At 41.7% G+C, this 23,091-nt stretch overlaps 1 protein-coding gene across 1 annotated transcript in view; it reads right to left on the bottom strand.

The window, feature by feature from the left end:
- Positions 1 to 13,340: 13,340 nt before the first annotated feature.
- cdin1 (CDAN1 interacting nuclease 1) overlaps positions 13,341 to 23,091 on the bottom strand; it is a 57,130-nt gene continuing 47,379 nt past the window's right edge. Inside the window, exon 12 of the mRNA XM_086182300.1 lies at positions 13,341 to 15,452. Within this exon, the coding sequence (XP_086038426.1) occupies positions 15,317 to 15,452 (136 nt within the window). The 3' untranslated portion in view covers positions 13,341 to 15,316. The remainder of the gene's footprint in view (positions 15,453 to 23,091) is intronic.

Below are 23,091 nucleotides of genomic sequence, written 5' to 3'. Positions count from 1 at the left end.
AGTATAGATAAATAAGTTAAAACTTGTGCATTTTTTTCGTTGATCACATGGTTTATGTTTTCTGAGCTAGTTTTAGAATTAAAGGTTAACCTTTTTTCTCTCTCTCTCACACTGTGTGTGCTCCTTCCTGGAGGAGAAACTGTCTCGCAGCACAGCACTATTAAAGAAAAAAAAAAGATTTAAAAAGAAAAAAAAAACGAAAGGAAAATATATTAAAAAAAAAAAAAAAACAATAAGAAGATGGAACATCTCAAAAAGGCTCCAAACCACAGAGGGCAATCAGGTCCTGCCCCCCCCCCCCCCCACCCACCCACCCACCACCCCATCCCATAAGAACAGGGCATGATGGGAAAAGGCTGCTAAAATGACACCGGATCTCTCCAGAAGATTCAGTTTGAACATTTGTCATGCCCCCCCCCCCTCCTTTTTTTTTTTTTTTTTTTTTTGGCTCATGATTGAATGTTGCCCTGTAGGTTTTAAAGGAAAAAAGTTGTTTGAATTGCCCAAGCACTGGATTGTGTTGGTTTTATACATTTTTATTTTAATATTATTTTATTTTTTTGTACCCTGGACTCTCGTTGATAAGAGCCTATTGAAGGAAGCTTAACAGTGGAAAAAAAAGAAAAAAAGAAAAAAAAAGCAACATCCTACACGGCTTCTTCTACCTGCAGATCAACATTCTTGCCACAGACGGACAATACTGACACAAATGTTGACGCCGCGGCGCTGGAGAAGCATTTGACGGTTGATGCACCAAAAAATCTAAAACTTCAACAACGACAACAAAAAAAAAAAAAAAAAAAAAAAAGGAAAAAAAAAACTTAAATTATGAACTCAATGCTTTTGGGGGGGAAAAAAAAAAGCTGAAAGAATATTGTAACAAACTTCGTACAGAGTTCAGTCTATTAATTGTTTCATGTTAGATATTCTATGTGTTTACCTCAATTGAAAAAGAATGTTTTTGCTAGTTTCAGATCTGCTGTGGCATTGATATTGTATGTCCATGAATTCCTTCCTTTTTCAGCACGTGTTCCTCACTAGATGATAAGATGCCGTCTCCCTTAAGCTTTGTCAAAAATACATAAAATACTTGTATGAGGACTGTGACGTAATGTTTAAAAGGTGTTCAGTCACAAATGCTGTAATAAATATTTCATTTTTGATTTTTGTTAGATTTTTGTGTGATTAACTGTGTTATATTTATACGTGCTCTTGTTTTAACTATTATTTCTGCATTCTTGCTTGTCAACAAGATCTGAATTTTTACATTTGTTGGACCAAAAATATACTGCAGCACTTAACTTCTAGTGTTTTAAGCAGAATGGACCTGTTTGGTTATCAAATGCCCTCTTAAAGTGGCAACTACAAATTGACGGTTGAGATAGATCACAAATATGTCCATCAAATGGCAAGTTGTTGTTAAAAGCGCATGGAAGTTAGTTCAGAGGCAAAAAAAAACAACAACAAAAAAACAAGACTTGATGGATTTGTTTTTCCAATATTAACAATCATTTGTGAAATGCTATACAATTAGGATTTAAAATGTTTCTGGAAGTGTAAAAAATAATGTATCCAGTATCTAGAATATATTTTAGGTCAACCGTTCTGTCTGTCCCAGCCTTTCCAACAACAGAGCAAAGATGTGTCCCAGTGTAGTTGCTCCCTCTCAGCAGCACCACGGCTGGCCCTGGCTGCCTGTTCTCGCCTCATTTCTGGCGTTTTGCAGCGCCGCCTGTCGGACGAATTTGGCACCGCCGTCCAGGAGAACGCTCAGAGGCTTTGATAAGCAATCTCCTCTCTCTCTCTCTCTCTCTCTCTCTCTCTCTCTCTCTCTCTCTCTCCCTCTCCTTCTTTCTTTCTCTCTCTCTCTCTTTTCTCCATCTCCTCGCTTGTGTTCGCCCGCGGCCATCCAAGTCTCAGCCTTAAAGCACAGATGACAGCATCACCTCGGCTGAAATATTACCTGCAGTTCAGGTCTGAAGGAGTCGAGGCTTTATAGGAAACACTGCTGTGCACTTTTTAATGGCGTGTCCCCCCCCCCCCCCCAAAAAAAATACAACATTGCAATTAAATAACAGCTATGACAACAACAATAATAATAATCATAATCAAAAACGAAGATAATAAAAATAATCAAATGTTTTTTAAGTTCAAGAAAACATACTAATTGTTTAAAAATTCAGCTCTTGCTGCCTGCTGCAAGTGTTTATATTTATTCGTCTCCGCCCGTCATCAACTTTTTGTTTTTGTTTTTAAAAAGGCCTAAATATTATATTTTGATATTTACTTGTTTCTAGTGATTCAAAACAATTAAAAATGCTTTACTTTTTTTTAAACACGTAGTTGTTTAAATATGAGTTAAAGGGCATGTTTATTGATCTATTTATGTGAAGTGAGATTTCGTAGTTTTTATGTGGAAGAGGGAGAAAAATAAAGAAAAAGCAGCGATTTAAAAAAAAAAAATCATTACCAGATTAAATATTCTCGCTAAAATGGAATATAATTGAGGATTTTATTTTATTTTATTTATTTATTTTTTGAAAACACGAAGCTCATTTGATCTTCTTCTTACTTTGAGCCCCCAGCATTGCTGCCTTTAATGCTATTTTAGTATTTGGATCTATGTAACGTCACATGTACAGAATCTGTGCCACAGATCCTCTTGATTCTGTTTTTCCACGCACGAGCACAGGCATGTTGAGCTGTTTTTTTCGTAAAAAAGAAAAAAAGAAAGATGTAGTTTTACAGGTTTTACACCAGTCTTGTTACCAATGCACATTTTCACTATCAAGTATTTAAAAACCCCAATAAGTCCTCTTTGTTTTTCCTCTTGTGCTCTATTATTCTGTGGATAAAACGGAAGGAAGAAGCCCTCCGTTTTGTGCGGAGATTATCAGATGAAAAAGAGAGAAAACGTGAGGATTACTGTGGATGGAGAGGATTTTAATATTAATAGTTTTTTTTTCTTCTTTTTCTCTCCCACCTCCCCTCCTCCTTCTCCTCCTCCCCCTTCTCCTCCCCGCTTTCCCGATGAGACAGAAGGTAGATTGCCTCTGCTGTTTTCCTTTTGCCGATTCGGTGTGACAGGGATGATGGATGATCCAGCCGAGCTAAACAACTCCTCCCCTTCATCTCCTCCCTGTCAAAGCCAGTCCGGGCTGCCGCTGCACGAATAAAATAAGGAATAAATTCCCTCTGCACCGCTACACAATGCAGCCCGGTTTCTCTGGAAGACACTCGTGCAACAATATTAAAAGTCCACACAGCATTTACCCGCTGGAAACATTGCGCAGCGCTGTGTGCGTGTGTGTGTGTGTGTGCGCGCGTGCGCGCGTGCGCGCAACATGTTAATAATGTTACTGGCTCGCTTCTCTGTACATCTGGTAAAGAGGTAAAGTGTATTTTTAGATGCATCTTTTGGCTGAAAAGGTAAAGAAAAAAAAACACTTTCAAAGTTTGTTCCTTGGTTTTTCTGAACGCTGATTTCGGAGAGTGCGCGAGAAAAAGAAGAAGAAGAAGAAGAAAAAAAAGAAAAAGAGGGCGCACACGCGGGGGTTGAGTGTCCTTCGCTTTGCAGCTGGCTCTCCCCAAAATGGCTTTGCTCTGGGGGACAGTTTTTAGGTTTTGTGTGCGTGTGCTTGTGTGTGTGTGTGTGTGTGTGTGTGTGTTGCCCTCGTTTTTTTGTTTTTTTTTAAACATTTCAGCAGTTTTCTCTCCTCTTGCCATAAGGTGTTTCTATGACTACGTTATGTAGGCCTGCCTGTGTGAGCGGGTCAGAGGCGGGGGTCCCTAGGAGAAAAGGGCCGCATTTGGCTGATCATTTATCAATGTCAACCGCATAATGATTCTCCCTGCAGTCCCCCTATTGATGAGGATAATTACATTAGCTCAGAGTGACTGATCAATAAAGCCCAGGGAAAATGGTTTATTATAGCACCGCCAAAAAGGCTTGCTGGAAGAGGGGGACTGCGGGCTGCTGCTGCCTTTCTTCCTTTCTTCCTTTCTTTTTTTTAAGAATGAAAAGGCAGGGTTGATCTGCGCAATCACGATAATAGACTATGACGCAAAACTTAATCTCGTCGCAGATTTTTTTTTCTCTCTCTCTCCACTTTGTTGTTTAATGCAACATTTGAAGCGTTATTTTTTTTCCCCCTCATTTTATTCAGCTGGAATCTAAAATCCATCTTTATTACAGGAGCAAACACTTGACCTTCTTACGCTGGAAGTTTTACACCCAGCTGTCATTTCTTGTGTAATTTTGTATGATGATCAAAGACCTACAAGGACCCTAACAAGACTATTAAAAAAAAAAAAAGAAGAAGAAGAAGAAAAGAAAAGGAAAATCTTCTCTGCACCAGGCAGGGACCAAATGTGGAGGAGGCCTTTTGTGGAGTGTGTGCGCGTGTATGTGTGTGTGTGTGTGTGGGGGGGGGGGGGGGGACTTGGAAAAAAACAACAACAAAAAATGGTCGCTCAAGTAGGAGAAAGACGCACAAAAAACCAAACAAGTACTCCTAGAAGACAGCAAGTGAATCGTTTCCTAACCTCTGTTCCCTTCTCCTCTCGTGCCGGTGTTGTTTAATTGTCAACGGCTCATTCCTCCCCTGCAGGAATGTTGCAAACTCTTGCGCTTTTATCGTCTGCGCCAGCTCCCATTTAGCGCTGATGAACGCGTCAGCAGGAGAGAACTCACATGATCTATTTATCATTTATGATGAGATTTCCACAGGAAACGGTGGAAGAAACAGATGATCTCTTTAAGACCATTCGGGGGTGGGTGGGACTCACTCACAACACAATTATTTAATTACACTTTCAGAAAAGAATTTTTAACTCGAATTACTAGAATATGCTTATGCACAATTACGCAGACGTCGCACTCCATCAGTCATTTTTTGGGGGAAAAAAAAAGTTATATATTTATCATATTTATAACGGATAAAAAAAAAATATGTGCAGAAGTGTAGAAAATAAAAGCAAGAACTTTTACTTTAGCGCTTGGCCGCGAGTGCTTCACACTTCAGTGGCGCTTGTCTTCTTAAAAATGAGTGACACTCACCCCCCAACTCCTCCCCCTCCTCTCCTTCCTCCCTCAAACACACACCACAAATCTTAAAGATTATATATATATATATATATATATATATATATATATATATATATATATATATATATATATATAAAATTAATCAGATAACATAGCCACGGGGGTGTTGAGAATGTGAAGATTGCAGTGGTCAGTTGCAAGGAGAAGAAAAAGAGGAGGAGGGGGGGGGGCGTGTGAGTGCAGAATAAATAAAACGCAATAAAAAGGGAAATAGCCGGAGTTTAGTCAAGCCTTGAGCTGCTCAAACCTTTATTTCAATCAGTTAAGATTTAATTAGGCGAGCCCCGGGCCTGCTCGTCTCCTGATTTTTTTTTTGTTTTTTGTGCTCATTACGTTGCCTCTCCGCAGCGCCGTGTTACAATGGCCCCAAGGTTGTCAACATTTGACCGCCTTTTTTTCCCCCCAATTGAAATAATCGCAGTTTATTTCTGGTGAAACCACTGGACTCGCAAGTAAATCTGGGATTTTGCCATTATGCTGTACGTACAGCGGCGAATAATATTGATTGCTTTAATTTATGGCTTTGTCCTCTTTATGCTATTCTTAAAAAACATATATATATATATAAAATAAATAGCCCACAATTTCGAATATTTCCTTCAGTTATTTTGAGGGTTTTTTTAAAAAAAAAAGGTTAGAAATATCTTGCGGGTAGCCGAGGGCAGCAAAGTGAGACATTTCACAAGTGTAAATAACAGGGAAGGCTGGGAGAGGAGGAAGGGGAGGGGTTGGGGGTTGGGGATGGGGGTGGGGGCACACGTACGCACACAGACACACGACAACTCCCCAAATAGTATTCCAATCGGAGTATTCGATCAAATCAAATAACTGATCATCTACGAATGATGCCCTTTTGCTTAAGTAAAGGAGAGATGAACAGAAAGCGTGAGAGAACCCCCCCCTCCCCCCATACCCTACCCCACTACCCACCCAATCCCACCCTTGGGCGCACTGTTATTACATGATGGCGACCCCTTCTGGAGGCCAAAGTAAATATGTTTACAGAAAGAGAAGAAGAAGGAGGTGAAGAGGACTCTTTACCCCCCCCCCCCTTGTGACAGCAGCTCCAGTCAACATTTCATTCACATTCGATCTAATCTTAGATTTTTTTTCTTTAAAAAAATCACGCAAGGCGCACTTTTTGATCCCATTCCACCCCCCCCCCCCCCCCCAGCTCCCGCTCCATAGATGTGACCTCCAAAGAGTCTCAGCTCATATTTACTCACAGGTATACTGCTCCTTATGCATGTATTAGGCGGTCGCGCTGATGGTAAAATCAATAAAGATGGATTGTAGGGTCAATATTGAGCTCTGCACCTGGGGACTTGTTGCCCAATGCGTGTGTGCGCGCGTGTGCGTGTGTGTCAAATAGAGAGAGAGAGAGAGAGAGAGAGGGAGAGAGAGAGAGAGAGAGAAATGAGCAATTCATAATATGTAACCGCAACATATCTGCAAGAACTGTACGTGTGTGTGTGTGTGTGTGTGTGTGTGTGTGTGTGTGTGTGTGTGTGTGTGTGTGTGTTTAAAAGGAGAGAAGCGGTGCTGAAATCATCCAGCCAGGGGCCTGAAGGACCCGAGTAACACTGACATCATTAATCACGGCCCACTTGAAGATTATGACTGAAAGTATAGAATCGGTAACCATTATCGTCTCGGGTGGCAGTTAAAACCTCTCCTTATTTTTCAAAACAAAGTAATGGCAGAGAGGTCTATGCAACAAAAAAAAAAACCAAAAAAAAAAAAAGAGGAAAAAAGACGGTATAGAGTGGAGGGTGGACTGGTGTCACTGGGATGGAGTTACCGACTGTTTCCTCTGGAGGAAATAGCAAGGAGACGCAGAGGTGGTCGGCACTTCTTAAAAGTATAGAGTATATATTTATTTGATATGAAGAAATAGAAACGCTGCCATGGATGTAAATAGAAACGCTGCATACGTAGTATTTCATTATCATTATCATTATCATTATTATTATCATCATTATTATCATATTTGCATTGTCATGATTACCACTCGCAGTAGCGTTCAGGAACATTCTGTTCGAGAAAATTTGAACGAATTTCGCTTTAAAAAAATCCAAATCAACGCGAAAGAAAGTGCGGACAAAAGAAGTCCCCGTTTGTTTCTAGTTAAGTTCTTTTCCACGTTTTTACAACAGGTGATAAATTCTCATCATTTCATTCACACAAAGCAACACCGACAAACTATTTATTTATTCCATTAATGGTTAGAATTATTATCTCTCTGTGTAACCGGGATTGTTTTTCTTTTCCTCTCATTTCAAGTCGTTTCTCCCCCCCCCCCCCCCATCTGATATGGTGACATTTTCTAGACATTACCAAATGTTATCATAAAAGCAAAATACATTAAGATGAAATAATCCAGCTGCGCGGAGCTGACTTTCTAGATTACGTAGCAAAATACACTGAATCATAAAAAAAATATCATCTGCTATTTAAGGAAATAACGTTCCAATTGCATCAACTCATCCTTTTTTCTTTTTTTTTTTAGGGAGGTGCTCTGTCCGTTTTGCTCTTACATTCCTGGTGTTTTACGTCAGATAATTCCATGAGTAAGTAATTAGGTTCCATGCCAACACGTTGGAACGTCTGTGACGTCACTCTGATGCTGTGGAGCGGAGCAGCCTCTGTAGCATGCTCCCTGTTAGCAGTCTGAGGCTGCAGTGATGAAAAGGAATAGCTGGTGTCAAGAACTTTTTTTTTTTTAGCACATCACTACAGCTGGTGGGAATTAATAGTAGCCAACTGTGGAGGGAGGAGGAGGGGGGAGGAGGAGGGGGAGGGGGAGACGGGACATAAGGCTTCTTGTGACCACGGGGAACCTGGGCCTTCATATCTCCTTCTCCACCATAAAAGCCCTGTGTACCACCGTCGCACAAGTTCAACTTTGTTTCTCAACAAGGAGTGTAAACTGTTGTCAATATTCAGATAGCCTTCATCTGCCAATAATGACAGGCAACAGGCGTACTATCTTATCTAGGGGCCAGGTAGCGCCATACCTGGGGGAATAACTGCTGCGATAAAGAGCGTCTGGGCCAATAGAAAGGCTCTTGTCTGTCTGTGAGGAGTTAATGGAGAACGCCACTGGAGACAGGAAGTCCTCAGAAAGTGAAAAGCACTTTATTGCGCACCTGAATGGCCGGGCGTAGGGTTTCTCTCAAACCCAATGGGAAAACCACATTACAGCTCTTTACACAGGGTCATTACAACAGGGCAAAGGAGTTGAAGTGATCTATTGCATTTGAATGACAACATCACATCGCTCCATTCATTCTTCCCCTCTTGTGTGACCCGAGGATGATCCCTGTGGGATTGGGATGTTGTCAGTGGAGTGACGTGCTGAAGTTACAGTTGAGAGAGAGAGAGAGAGAGAGAGAGAGAGAGAGAGAGAGAGAGAGAGAGAGAGAGAGAGAGAGAGTCTCTCAAAGTGTGTGTAAAAATACAAACAAGAAAAAGCAGCATCTACCTGAGTCAAGTCAGCTATAGGTTCGCTTTGCTTTCTTTCAAGCAACAGGTTTCTAGACCCATAACCCACAGTTGCACTGCAACATGACATCATCGGGCCTCTAAAAATGAACTGCAAAATCGATCCCTCGCAGACTGGCCTCCCATAAGTCAAATATAGATGATGCAGGACATGTGTTTGGATGGAAGTGTATATTTACCTGTCACCGGGAACTCAAGGGCACGGCAGCAGGGAGGTTTTTATCCCGCCACAGAGTGAAGTGTTTTGGGCTGAAAATGAGTTGTAAAAGTGATAAATGGCCACCATCTCTCTGGCTGAAGAGCACCGGAGCTGCTGGCTCTGGGCTTTCCACCCGACACTTAATTGCTCAGCAAAGAAACACAACAAAATACAAGAGTAAATTACTTTTTGTCATGTACAATTTTGAGTAAGTATTCCTATTTTATGCTATATTTCACTTGGGTTCAACTGTATTTCAGAGGGAAAGTGCGTACTTTCAACTCCACCAAATTTATTTGACAGCTACTTTTAAGATGACACTTTTACATAACGGATAACAAAGCAAGCTTTTAACGCAGATTAAACCCATGATTTCCAACCTTTTTTTGGCTTCTGACATCTTAGGAAAAAAAAAACGTAAAAAAAAAAAAAACAGTAGGTAGTCTGGGTCACATTTCAGATGTTTTTAGGGATTCTTTTTCCGTCTAAACTTCTCTCATGATTTCATTTTAATAAATGTTACATTATCTTTTTTTTTTTTTTTTTAAATGGGAGAAAAAGTCATAACACTGAAAGAGATTTGTGTATTTTTCTTCTTCCTTCCCCCCCCTCGCTCATAAATCATCTCATGACCTCTAGGATATATCTAGTGTCCCCGTGTATAAATAATCTCAATAATTTCCCTCGTGGGATCAATAAATTATATCTATTTATCTAAAGTAGCTTCAACTCCAGCAGCTGCAACAGTAACATGCTGCTTCTGAATCAATAATCCAATGATGTCATAAACGTATATCAATCACAAAAGAGACTTTTATTTGACTTCAGCTGGATTTTTTTTTGCTCACGTACTTTTATTCATTTAGGATTCTTGTGTGTGTGCAGGACTTTTATATTTCGCGTCGCCGTATTTGCGCTTTTACTTCAATAATCGGATTGGGGTTTTTTTTCCACTCTTTACTCTCATTTCACAATTTCTCAGCGCAAAATATGTTTCCCGTGGGTACTGATCAGTAAAATAACAAATCTCATCCGTGCTTTAAAATAAAAAATACGCCCAAATTTGTACACAGTGGAGTCGTCTGTGGAGTTTCAGGCCGGGATTCATTTCGCTGATGAATGACGATGATAATGATGACATCTTCTCGTTTGATTAGGCTCTCAGCACCAATCCAATGTGTACGTATTCCTTCCATCCCATCACAGCAGGAGTGGTTTCTATGGTCACTCATGTCATGCAGACCCGTCTCCTCCTACATTTTGCGCTTTCATCACGCCATCGTGCTCACAAATCGAGGATAAAGGATGGTGCGGCTCCATTTCTGTCTCTTGCAAGTATACTTTTCCTGACTTCGCCGCACGGCTCTCACATTTTTGAATGTCACCAGTGCACTCTTATTCTGTGGTCCTCCTCCCTCCTCCTCTTCACCCCCACCCATCCAACATGCTGGCCTCTACCTGAGAGTGTAACCGGGCCTCCTCTGGACCCTCGCTGTGAATGGGAGATGACACTGTTTCTGGGTCACTTCTGTCACAGTCCAAATGCCACACAGGGGGGCTGACCTTTCCAGCGGCCGATGCTCGAGCATGCAGCTTCCATGCAAGCTGTCACCCCTGCGGTTCCCTCCGTTTCACTGACAGACCCCCCCCCCCCACCTCTCTAAACCTACCATGCTCCTCTGTAGTGTACTCCTCCTCCTTTTTAATCCACGACAATCCATGTTAAAATAATATCAAATCAAAGCAGACGAGTAAAAATAGCCGCTATAAAATACAGCTGATGGAAGACATCCTGACTAAGCTGGGGACCATGGCAGACCTCACCTCAGTGATGACACATGGTGTATCAGGTCTCAGGTTTGGATGGAACTCAAAATATGCTTCCTAGATTTATTTGAGGGCATGAGTTACAAGCGAGCGTCAGTGTTTTTACAAATGTGAGCTTGGCTCTAAATGGAATACCTCAATTAGCAAGAAGTCCAGTCAACACCTCTCTTTAATAGCATAGCAGCCCAGACGCGGATCGCCAAGCTGGTTCCCGGTTTGAGAGTTGCTCATTCAGGGCTGTTCAAGCGGGGATCTGTTGTCACTTCAGGATCGAGTCATTTTCATTGCGGGATACTTTTTTTTTTGGTTTGTTTTTTTTAAGCTTTTCCTCTTAGTCAGACACTGCCAATGACTCATTCTCAGCCAAAACACCCCCCCCCCCACACACACACACACCCCATCCTCGAGTGGATTAATATGCCATACTCCATCCTGTCAATCAAACATCCACTGCTTTCCATTTCAAATCCCCCAGACTGTTTTTCTCATGATCCATTGTTGTTTTTAAATAACGTCTGATTGGCGGGCAGCGCTTCCTAAAAATAATGTATATTAAAAAAAAATCCGCTTCAACACAGAGGCTGCTTCATTTTTTCTTCTTCTTCCTTCTTCTCCTCCAGTTCAGCCCTTTAAGAAATCCTTTTTAATTTTAAACGGGCTCCTCTTGACTCTTCCAGGAGAACTTTTATTTATTTCCACCCTGTGATGTCTTCCTGGCTGAGGGAGACGGAGCGGATCCCTACTAAAAGCACCATGTTGCCTGAGGCAGAAACAGACCAGAGCTCTCGCCACATAAATAAGACAGAAGCGTGGAGGAAGTCTGTTTGGTGGTCTGCTGGAGGGATAGAACCTACCCCCCCCCTCCCTTTTTTTTCAGTCTCTCTGGTTCTGTCCTTCTTTCTCATTCTCCGCGTCTCAGTGGTCGATCTAGCAGCTTTGGCTGAAGAAGCATAAAGCAGCAGGATCTGGATGAGATTGAGCCAAGATGTACATCTGAGTGGGTAGTGGACTTTTTAAAAAGCCTGTGGGTCCAAGGCAGACGGCGTGGAAGCTGTGAACTGGATCAAACTAATCTGACACATGGGAATCACAGGTTTCACAAATGTAAGCAGTATCAACAATATAAAACGGAATAAAATGTGTAACTAAATTGTTTCACATGTAGAGTCTTGGCAAAATCAACAGGAAAAAAAAAAAAACCCAAAAACTTTTTTCCCTTTTTAAAAACACACACTCTGTCTAGGTGTCCATTCAATTTTGTCAGAATCCCGGTGTTCCTAGCTCAAGGAAGTGACCTCTCCACACTGACCTTATTTGGAGAGCACTTGAGTGCCCCATTGTTGTGACAAGAACAATGAATCTAAAAAGAGGTGGGAGACAAGGGCAAGGAAAACAGAAAATAAAGTCGTCTGGCTCTTAAAAATCATCAGATGGAAGCCATTTTTTTTTCTATATTTGCACTCACATCATAGAATCTTGTCAGTCGCTGCTGATGTCGGCTCTGGCCTTTGAAGCGCTCTAGTTTGCATTGTGTGCAGAACCTAATTTATAGGAGCTGACCCAGGCTCCTCTTTTGTGCGACAGCCATCTTGGAAAACAATGGCAGGAAGGCTTGAAACTTGAGAGGAACTGAATCTGCTGTTTTCTATTTTTTTCTGTTCTTATTCAACAGAGAGGGGTTTTTTTTTCCTCCCGGAGTAAAATAGCTCTGTTTTTGTGTCCAACAGGAGCCATAAACTGATGTCTAAGCATTCCATAGCCAGGCAATAGGGTTGAGTTTAACTGGACACATGGGGACAGTTGTTTTGTACCACATGGAACAGGAGGAGGAGGAGGATGGGGAGGGGGGTGGATAGAGGAAGCCATGGCCGCCTGGCGACCCCATGGTGACCCACTGGCCTCCTCATGGAGGGATCAAGGCCTGGATGGGAGCCGGCTAAGGGTTAGAGGTTTAAGGGTAACAAATCAAGCAACACCTCTGTGGTATTTAACCCACACATACCAGATCTTTCTAACTGCATGAGTGGTGCATGACCACACAGAACAAATATAGAAATGCTCATTTCTACTCCCGACGGTGGAGTTCTCGACAGGAGGAATGGATCAGGTAGGAGGTGTGATAACACACTTGAAGATCAGTACTTCCCACCTGGGGACTGCTTAAATTAATCTCTGCAAGGCCAGTGTCCACGGTCAGTTACGAAGCGTCTACACTCACACGTCTGATGGTGAAGCAAAAACTGTTTGAATACCGCCTCAGATAACCTGCAAAACATCTGCAAAATGATTTCGCTCTTAACTTGCCTTTAAAAAAAAAAAAAAAAAAATTAGCCCTTCACTTTCTTTCCCCTTATCGTTTTGTGTACCATAAAGAGGAGGACAGGACAGGGACCCCCTATAGGTAGTGCATATCTGCCTCTAAAAGCATCACTCAACTTTATGTTCACCTCTGGTTCCCGTAGCCAGGCTGTGTTTCTTCCATTAGTATCCGCTCATAAAAGAAACCGAGGCTGTAAAGATGTGCAACAGACAACTGCTGGACAGTCACACACACACACAGACACACACACACACACACACACACGCACGCACTCACACGCCTTTACACGAACATCAGCGCGTTACCTGTACACGCTCACATGCGTTTATAAGTAACAAACATATCATCCGCGATAGTATTTTCAAGAACATATTCATTCAAAAGCCATTTATCGTTGTTTATTGATTGATTGTAATAAACACATACAAAGTATAACTGTACACTAAATGTTTTTAAATGATCGCATCGTGAAATGTCGGCTAGATCATAACAAGGATTGAATGTGTGTGTGTTTTTTTCTTCTTCTTAACAGTCCCAAAGTGGATTCATAGAGGTGATGTATGGACCTAATCAGTTTGCATTTTATTTGACCGTGACTTCACCTCTCCGTCTCCACAGACACCTAAACCACTTATGTGGAGAGCACTCAGGCTGCTTGGCTGTCTCTCTGCTGCTAGAAACAACTGTTAACATACCGTTTAAAACGTATATCAAACACCGGCTTTATCCTTTTAGAGCCCCCTTACAGTCAAAAATGTGTTTTCTTTTTTTTCCCTTGTTCCCACAGTTTTAAATGTTGATATGTCGAGTTTGCCGATGGAAAAATCTTCTTAGATTCATTCATGAAAAGTGTCGTTTTACTCATTGGATGTGTGGTTTTTAAGAGGCGGGTTTAAGAGAATGATATGTGACATCATAAATGTTTTGGAAAATGATCCTGGTTGAAAATTCACACACGAATAATGTGGAAGTTTGAGGCTTCTAGGTCACAAAAATGGAAAATATTTGTGGCATATTCACAACATGGCATGAATATGCCATGCTGTGTTTTTCATAATGATTTCAATACGGTAATTTTTACTGTTGATCTGCACAACCAACGTCAAGAGCATTTTATACACCTAAGGGATAAGTTACTTAATCAATGAGACGGACGGGGAGTGGCCAATAATTTCGATCATCGTTGAATAATTCATAATATTTTGCCCAATATTCTTTGGCTCCAAAAGCTTCTCAAGTGTGAGGATTTCTTCTGTCGTTCTGAATGTGTTCGGGATTTGAAATGTTGGTCACACACACACACACACACACACACACACACACACACACACACACAGGAACTCAATGACACTCACAACTTCTGGGAAGTTGTGATAGAAAATTTTTTGTTGTTGTTTTAAGACAAAATTATGAATCGAAGAACGACACATTCATAAACAATGATGACAGCACATATTTTACATCATGCTAACTTATGTGGAAATAAGGTACAGTACTGTTTCCATGTGTGGTCGTTCTTGAGCGTGGAAATTTAAGATGCAGAAGTGAATGTGTTTGAAATTATTGAATTAGCGGAAGTGGAACTAGCATGTAGATCATCCGTAATGAAGAGTTGAACGGTGATGTCACGTTGTTGTGGTGCAAATCAAGTCAAACAGATTGAACAGATATCACAGATTTAATCATGCGTAGTGAAAAAAGGTCAGCGTGAGGTGATTCCTTAATCAGAAATGGTTGTGCTTCCCCCCTCGAAGCGCGAGTGAGAGGGCACTGAGTGACGCAGGTGAGAGACAGGCATCCACCCAGCCCCCGGACCGCACCTCTCTTATCTGCCTACGGAGCGGAAGAGGAAGGAGTGACAAAGGCCAGGGCTCTGGGTGTGATAAGGAAGGGCCTTATGTCCTGCTTTGGCCCCGGCTCTCACCCTGGCTGTCCGTTGCGAGAGGCCATCCAGGGGCCAGGATTTGACCACGACCAGGAAAAGTCTCCAAGAGGGTGTTTTCTCACAGGTATGAATGCGAGCCTCGTCAGATACACAGAATACCAGTGTGTGTATTTGCATGCTTGTGGTATTGAGAGAGAGGGAGTGAGAGAGAGGCAGAGGCAGATGGAGGGTCAGTTAGAGTTCAGGGCAGAGTTCTGCTAGTAGTCTCACACTGCAGGAAAGCCAAATTGCTTCCGGATCTAGGTATCTACCCCTGCACAGTTCACCGTTACTGTTCGTACCCTTCCTGCCTCCTCGTCCTCTGCTCTCTTTGCTTCCAATCCTCCACCCATCAGTAGTTTAGTTGAGTTTTTTTTGGGGGGGGGGGGGGGGGGGGGCTTTCTCACTTATTGTCTCTTTTCTGGATTGTGGCAGTCAGTCTTGCAGGGCAGTGTGACACAGGGTGACAATGTCTGTGGGGAAGCAGTCTTTGAGTAGGATACCTCTGTCCCTCTGGCAGTCCAGTTCTCCTATGAACCCGTACCAGTAGATGACGAGGCCGGGTCCAAATCTGCAGCAGGAAACAAAAGAAACAAAGGTGGGGTTTTTTTTGTGAGTACATGGTTGCTGTCATCTGTAAAATGTCCTACAAAACTCTCATATGTGTTGTCTTTGGATTCAGAAAGAATGAAAAATAAGACACAGAAAGATGGGCGACAATCAAGATTGATCTGTGGAGAGATAACGTCGACGAGGTATTTTCCTTTGATCGCCATCCAGGAAACTTGCGCTGAATCAAACATTTTAAGGGAAAAAAAAAAAAGGGCTGCCAGGATGATTAAGATCTTTCTGACAAGGTGATACACACTTGATCACATTACAATGGCAGTGAAACAACAATAATGTGTGAAATAACAAAGCGCTACCAAGGCCTCCGGAAACCTGTCATCTGAAGCCTTTGGTACAGAGCAGAGCACACAGAGTTCAACACAAAAGTCTGAGACTTAAACACTGCATCTGGTGCTTCATGTTAGCCGCTCCAACAGCATCCAGCTGTTTCATTCACGTTTACTTGAAAGTTAAAAAAAAAAAAAAAAAGTGCCCTAGTTGGTGTGAACAGCAGTTCCCAAGAGTTGTAAAAAAAAAACGACTTCGCAAGCAGCTGAGAAATCTGGTTCAGACAATTTAAATGTTTTTTTTTTAATTATTTTTTTCTCTCCCCCTCATATTTTTGTTGCTATTATATCTTATGTAGCTACTTTACACCTGAAGGGTCTGTTGAAAGGTGCAGAAACATTTAAAATGGAGGAGCTCTTCAGTGGGAATGCGCAACGTTATTCACTAGCTCTCCTGAAGAAGGCAATAAATCATTTTTCAAGCTATTTATTATGCCCCAAAGAGCCACCAGTGGCCCCTCTCTGCCTCTTATAGATCATACCTTTTCTTTGAACATTAGCTGCCATGAATAAAGACATGTCACAGTTGAACTCTGAACGGAGAGCACCCTCAGCCCCCAACATGCAAACCCAGATTCAAGGGGGCTGACAGTGCACCCGTCCCAGACACTCAATATCCTCAGACAGTTAACAATGTTGCTGGGGCCTCTGGAGTCCAAGACAGGAAGCTGGCAAAAGGGCCACATCGCGCAGCAGAAGTTCAGCTCCAAGGTAAAGTGCATAAAACATTAGCCTGTGCAAATTTCATTTTTAAAATCCTGACACAAAGCCCCCTATGGTGTTGTTTTAATAGAACTATGGAAATCTTGTCTGCTACAGACACGGAGAGGCTTGACCTTACAACTTCAACAAGGACCTTACATGGCATAAATTAAAATACTAGAGCCACATATGTATGTATATGTGTGTACTTTACTCCTCTATGTTGACAAGGCCTTGAGGCAGCACATGTTCCACACACAGTACAGTAAAAAATAAAAAAAAATAAAAAAAAGTGACTCTACAAGAACTCATACCCCTCCCCTCTTAGAGGCCCTTGCAACAGTACATGCTTCTGCACCCCCCCCCCCCCCTTCATTCTGGGTTTTACTGTCTGTGATTTACAGTGCTGTATCTATGAGCAAACAGGCCAAAGCTAACAGCCCTGGAGAAAGCCCACAGATGCACGCTGCAAGTTCACCACGGTGTCACACACACTGCTCAGCCTTTTCAGCACTGCACAAAAGCTCAAGCCCCCCCCCAAAAACTCTCACCGTTTCCATGGTCGACGGCTACACATGGCTGCCAACTCTTAATATGGAAATGTTATGGAAACAAAACCTAAACATTTACATTAGATGACTTTGGAAAAGGGGTTACGCTCTTCTTTTTATTCAGCCGCCGCGCTGTGTGCATTTCCTACATTCTGGATGGGGAGGCGAAGGCAGACGAGGAGAGAAAAAGGAGTGCGGTATACACAGAGTGAGGAGAGGCAACCCTTCTGAAAAGGTTAAAACTGTACATCAACAGATAAGGCAGTGGTGTGCGATACATCATGTCCCGGGTCTGTCAGGGGAGGCTGAGCACAAATTGAAACAAGCAAAATTATAAACACAGGGGAGCCATGTCACCAAGGCCTTTCCATACTGTAAAGAAAATAAATGGACTTTGAATCTTACACAGAATGAATACTGCAGAGACCTTGAGGTAAGACTCAGAGACTGGGAATAAAAATAATAACACTAAAGATGAACAAAATGGTTAGAGGGCCAGGACAGAGTTGGATAGCTACAGTATGGGATTCTCAATTAAAAAAAGTTCCATGCAGCGTGATGTCGCACTTCATCGATTTTACCGTCAGAAAAAGATAACATAAAAAAAGCTGAAACATTTGTTAATTTTCAGGTTAGGAAACTATTCTGTTCTTAATATATCTATCTATATCTATATCTATATATAAATAAAGACCCCACATATATGATTCAAATGACAAAGATATGCACAGGCAAACATTTTACTGTTTAACAAGATGTAACTTATATTGTTATCAGATAGCTGAGTAATCCGTCAGGTCCAAGTGTGATGTAATTTTTATTTTAATTAAGAGGGATTTTATAAGTATCGGATTAAAAAAAAAAAGTATCATTTGGGAACCTGTATGGAAGTCAATGTATTAAACGTTTGGAAATGTTCCCTTGCCAGATGCTGCAGAGGAATCCTGAATAAACCTTCCATGATGCCTTATGTACTTTTGCAGAGTCCCTGTGAAGCGTCGTGTGTCGTAACAAGGGAGTGAATGGAGGTTTGGTTTGACTTTGTAGGCAAATTGCAGTTTGTTGTATGAGCTGGCTCACTTTAACCTGGCGTGTGCTTATTATACACACACCACATCGAAGTCATCTTCCAATAAACACCTAACTACTGTATATAACAATTTGGTGAAATTGTTTGTGAAACGTAGCTAATTTCAGCACGGGGGCCACTTGACGAGCCTGGGTATGGATTGCGGCTGCCAGCCATGCTTTAGTTAGTGTTAATGAGCGGGTGCTGGTTGCATTTAAAGCAGGTGCTAAGCAGCTTACTATGGCAGCTTAATGAGAGCAAGGCACTCAAGAACAAAAACCCTCAAACGGAGAAGAGGCAGTGTTATTAGTGTCTGTGAGTCATGAAACCAATGCTCGCACAGAATGAAAGATCTTTTTCTGAAATGCACAACCTATGCAAAACACAAAGCCTCATTAAAAGATACACACTGGAAAAGCTAATAAAAATACGATAAAATGTAACCTTCAAAGAAAGTGCAAAGTTGCCTTCTTGATTTTATTCCGGCCCTTCCAATTTTCTGTGAAGGCTGAGGTTGCTGTACCCCCCCCCCCCAACCAAAAAAAACCCCAAAAACCCACAGTATTTAACGTTTCCATCAGACTCACAGATCAAGGTTAATCAGATCTGCCACTTTTGGTGAGAAAAAGCTTCACTAAAACAAGAAGCCAAGTACTTGGGTCCAAAACCCATTACACGACATGATAAATTATCAATAAAATCAAGATGAATTTACACTCAATTTAACCCCCCCCCCCACACACACACACACACACTTCATCTTACGTACCGTACAGCCCCATTTTAAACAAACACCCTCACAATAATTTAGACAGGATAAGGCTCCACCTGAGGGTGAACTCTACGTCTCTGAGGTCTCCCCCACAAAGGCGTCTTTGTTTTCAGCATCCATACATCAGGTCACAAGGTAGAGTCACTAAGACTCTCCTAAACATTAGCTTTAGTCAGCCCTTTCTTTGCTTCTTGAAATGCAGGTATGGAACCTGCCCAACGTCGTTCATAACAGAGAGAGCTGGGTGTGGATCGGGGTGAGAGGCACTGAGGTAGAAATGTCTGGGTGGGTCCAGCAAATTCTTTGCGGAAACGTCCCAAAAAAAAAAAGAAAAGAAAAGAAAAGACAAGAAAGTTTAAGTTTGGAACGAAAAAACTAGGAAATGCAGATTTTTTTTGTCAGATGATGGCAGCAAAGTAAACCTTACGCATTACTGTAACAAAAAGAGTAGATGAAGAAGAGTGGAACAGGCTATCAGTGAAAAATGGAGAGAGGTCTGCAGGAACTGCTTTGAGTTGGGATTAATCTTCATCCCAGTTTGTACTGGCCATGTTGCATGCTGTCCGTCCACAAAGTTCGGGAATATCTAGGAAAACTGGCAGTTTGGCAGTGCATACTGCTGGTCCATTGAGCAGGTTAAATATTTGCTTTTCAAAAAGGGGTTTTGGTCTCCCATTTTTTGAATTTTTTCAGGAATTTCCTTTTTTTTTAAAAAAAAAAAGGCAATTTTTTTTCTCTTTTTCTCTCTCTACTTCTTCTATCAATCTTTTCTGACGCAATACTTCAAATATTCTGATGGAAACACAACTAGTGATTGGTGATCATTTGGGTTAACTCCCTGCTGCTGGGGTTTACTTACAGGTTCAGATAAAGATTGTGCGGCATGTTTGCATGTGTGGGGTTTTGGAGGTGGGTGGGGGGCAAGGGTCTACATGGCAGGAGATATGGTCCTGCAGCTGATCACTGATACACCCAGCTTGTGTACTTTAACAGCCTTGCAGGAGCTGTTGGGAACAAGTGTGATGATGATGAAGACGCCTCTGATAACACGTGCACACAAATAGGATATTTAAAGGATGCCTAGCGGGCAATACTAAAACTGGAAGGCTACATGTCCTACTGTCCATAAATAGCAGGAGTTGAACAGAACACTTAACCTCCCACACACAAGTTATTAACCGGACTAAACCCAAGAATAGTATACATACTTTTCTCCGTCCAACTCCCCTTCCTTTGTCTTTATGTGCAGACTATAATTTTATTCCACTCAGGTATGTAAAACACAAATACAAGGCAGCCGTAACATCGCACGTTAAACGAGTCTCCCAAACCTGCACAAGCATTGTAATTAAGGTGGGATAGAAGGCAATAAAGAATAAAACATCTTCCGCCAGGTGTAATTCTCCTAGACATTTTTATGTGGCTGAGGTATGGAAATGAAACATGACGCAGGTGTGCTTCATCTTCATCATTGTTGGAGGCACAGGGAGTGTTTTATGCATAGGTATGTTTGTGTATTGGGGTGTTAGGCGGGTTAAGGCAAGGGAGTGGGAGGTGTGTGTGTGTGTGTGTGTGTGTTTGGGGGGACTGGGAGGTCAGGTGGAGTGTCTGTTTTACTGAGAGCTAATTTACGCTCACCGATACAAGATATCAATACCAAAACAGAGATGAGAGGATTACCGTATGTTAACTAGTTACCATAGCAACCAATGTAACCTCTGGGGCATGGCTTGGCCCCTAAAACTACTGATAAAGGACAAAATTAGTCAATCCTGAACCAGGTTTAGCTTCATCTCACAGACCCGATGTCGAAGGAGGAAGCAACTTTTACTGTCACTTCAAACATCTCATCATTCAAACTCACTCAGATTTACCTGACAAAGAAGGTGGTGTGATATTGACAAGAATCAAATATGATTAAAACATAAAGAGAATAGCTTAATATTGATTCCATGACAATATTTGGGAGATGACTACTCTTGGGTTCAGAGGAGATTTATTGTAAAACACTAAATTTGGAGAAGCAAAACTAAGTCATGTTGATATTTAACCTTCCATTATATATGTATATCATTGAATAATTGTGGTTTTAAAAATATACAGTAAGCAAACATGATGTCTGTCAAAATATGATACAAACGACCAGATTTTTGGCCAGCTCTAAAAAATTTTTTTTATGTCATTATAGTCATTATTTCATCTCCTGCTTGGAGTAAAAGATTTGAGGGTTTAAGAGATTTGGATAATCGTTAGCGTCGCAATCTTAGTTAACTCGCAGAACTGCAATATCCTTCTTGTTTATTTAATATCTATTCTGTGGCCCATAAAAATTAAAATGCCTGCAAATGCAATAGCGGTCACGCACATGTCTCATGGCTTTTATTTTTCTATTCTTACTTTATTTTATGAGCTCATGACCTTTAACTCTTAACACCCTGAAGCCGCTCCACTACCTCACAGTACTCTGGGACACTCCAGTCTTTATCTTCAAATTACAAATTATCACTTTCTGTGACCTCAGCGCACCTCGCAGCTTCTGATTAACTCAATCACTTTCTCACACCTAGAAACCTCAGTACTTATCTTATGCACTCAACTTACAGGCACACAGACAATCAGCTGATTAATAATCTGGCTGACACATCATTTTATGAACATGCGCATAGAGCGAAAAAGCCTCAAATAAATAACAGGCTTCTTTTTAGTTTGGCAATAACAATAAACCGAAAGCAGTGCTTCACACACGCCATTTGGTCCTAGTTAGGGGGAGCGTGTACAAAAAAAAACAACCCCTCCAGCCGATAGAGAATCGTAATCAATGTTTGGAACTTGTTAAGTCCCTTAACTGAGCGTGTCGCTTACCACATTAGCAACAGATATTTGAGGGACAAGTGTGTTTTGAGTGTGTAATGTGCTCTGTCCCATCTCACATCATGGTCCAACGTGTTTTGACATACTCTGATATGCTTTGGATGTGAAGTAAAACCAAACAAAGAATGATCTGGCCTTGGATTTTTATACTTCGTGTTGAGATGACAGTGCAAGCGGCATCAAGGGGACTAAATCCTGACCGACTATCGTGTTAACGTAGCTTTTAGAACAAGAAAAGGAATGCTGTGTTTCTGTTATATTCTCTGTATGAGTGCTAACATTCAGATAAGTGAGCTCACCTGATTTTTTTCTCAGACATCGACTACCCATCCTCTATAATGACGCTCTACATCATGAAAATGGCTTGATCTCTTCAGTTATGACACTCTGAGTGGGTATTCATTAACACCTGATGTTAATATTATTAAAATCTATTACAGCAGAGGATTCAGTTGATGTCTCCTATGCGAGTACTGTAATGATGAGAAGGCAATGATCGAGTCACGATGTGTGTAAATGTATTAAGCGCTGCATATGATTGAGATGATCTTGATTAGATCTAATATAAGAAGTAAAATAAAGTAAAACATGAAAAGCTCAACACTCAGACAGATCTGTCCACAAAGTCCCTTTGTGCTTTGATGAGTCACTGGGTCTATAAGGAAAGAGGAAGCTCCCCATAGTGAGCAGGCAAGCGAGCTGGGGGGGCTCGGAGGCTGTGCAGACAGAGAGGACCACAGTGTCAGGGGGATACATGCTCCTTTAACCTGTTATTGTGAACTCCCAGCAGCCCTGGTCGATAATTGCCACCTGTCTCTGGGGAAAAAGTGAAAGGCAAGCAGAGGGACAGCCATTTCGTGCCTACTGCTGCTCCTCAACCCGCACGGCCCTGGTCCTAATCCTGCCCTTAACCCTGGCGGCTAACGTGTTTTCAATTTAAGATGATCCCCGGCTACAGCCACGGCCCTAATCAACAACAGTTTGTACTGTAATCCTATCTGCCCTTGCAAGGGCAGCGTCGGCCTGGCCGGGCGCCTGCAAACCTGATGTGTCCAGCTCACTGTGATGTGTGTGTGTATATATGATATCATGTATATATGTGAGGTCATTGGATGCGTGACCAGTACTCGGGTAGTTGTTATGATGTGAAAATAGACATATAAACATATACACACACTTGGACACGGATGTTGCGTGAGGTAATTAATGATGAATGTACATAAAAAGAAGTAAACCTCAGGGCTCTGTGTCTTAAAACAAGAAAAAGTGATTTTTTAATGACACACGCA

Source organism: Aulostomus chinensis, chromosome 17 (genome assembly GCF_037954235.1).
Source record: "Aulostomus chinensis isolate RoL2024-O1b breed Wild chromosome 17, RoL_Achi_v1.0, whole genome shotgun sequence".
NCBI lineage: Eukaryota > Metazoa > Chordata > Actinopteri > Syngnathiformes > Aulostomidae > Aulostomus > Aulostomus chinensis.
Note: the sequence above shows the minus strand (reverse complement) of the source record. Positions and strands in the feature narration are given on the sequence as shown.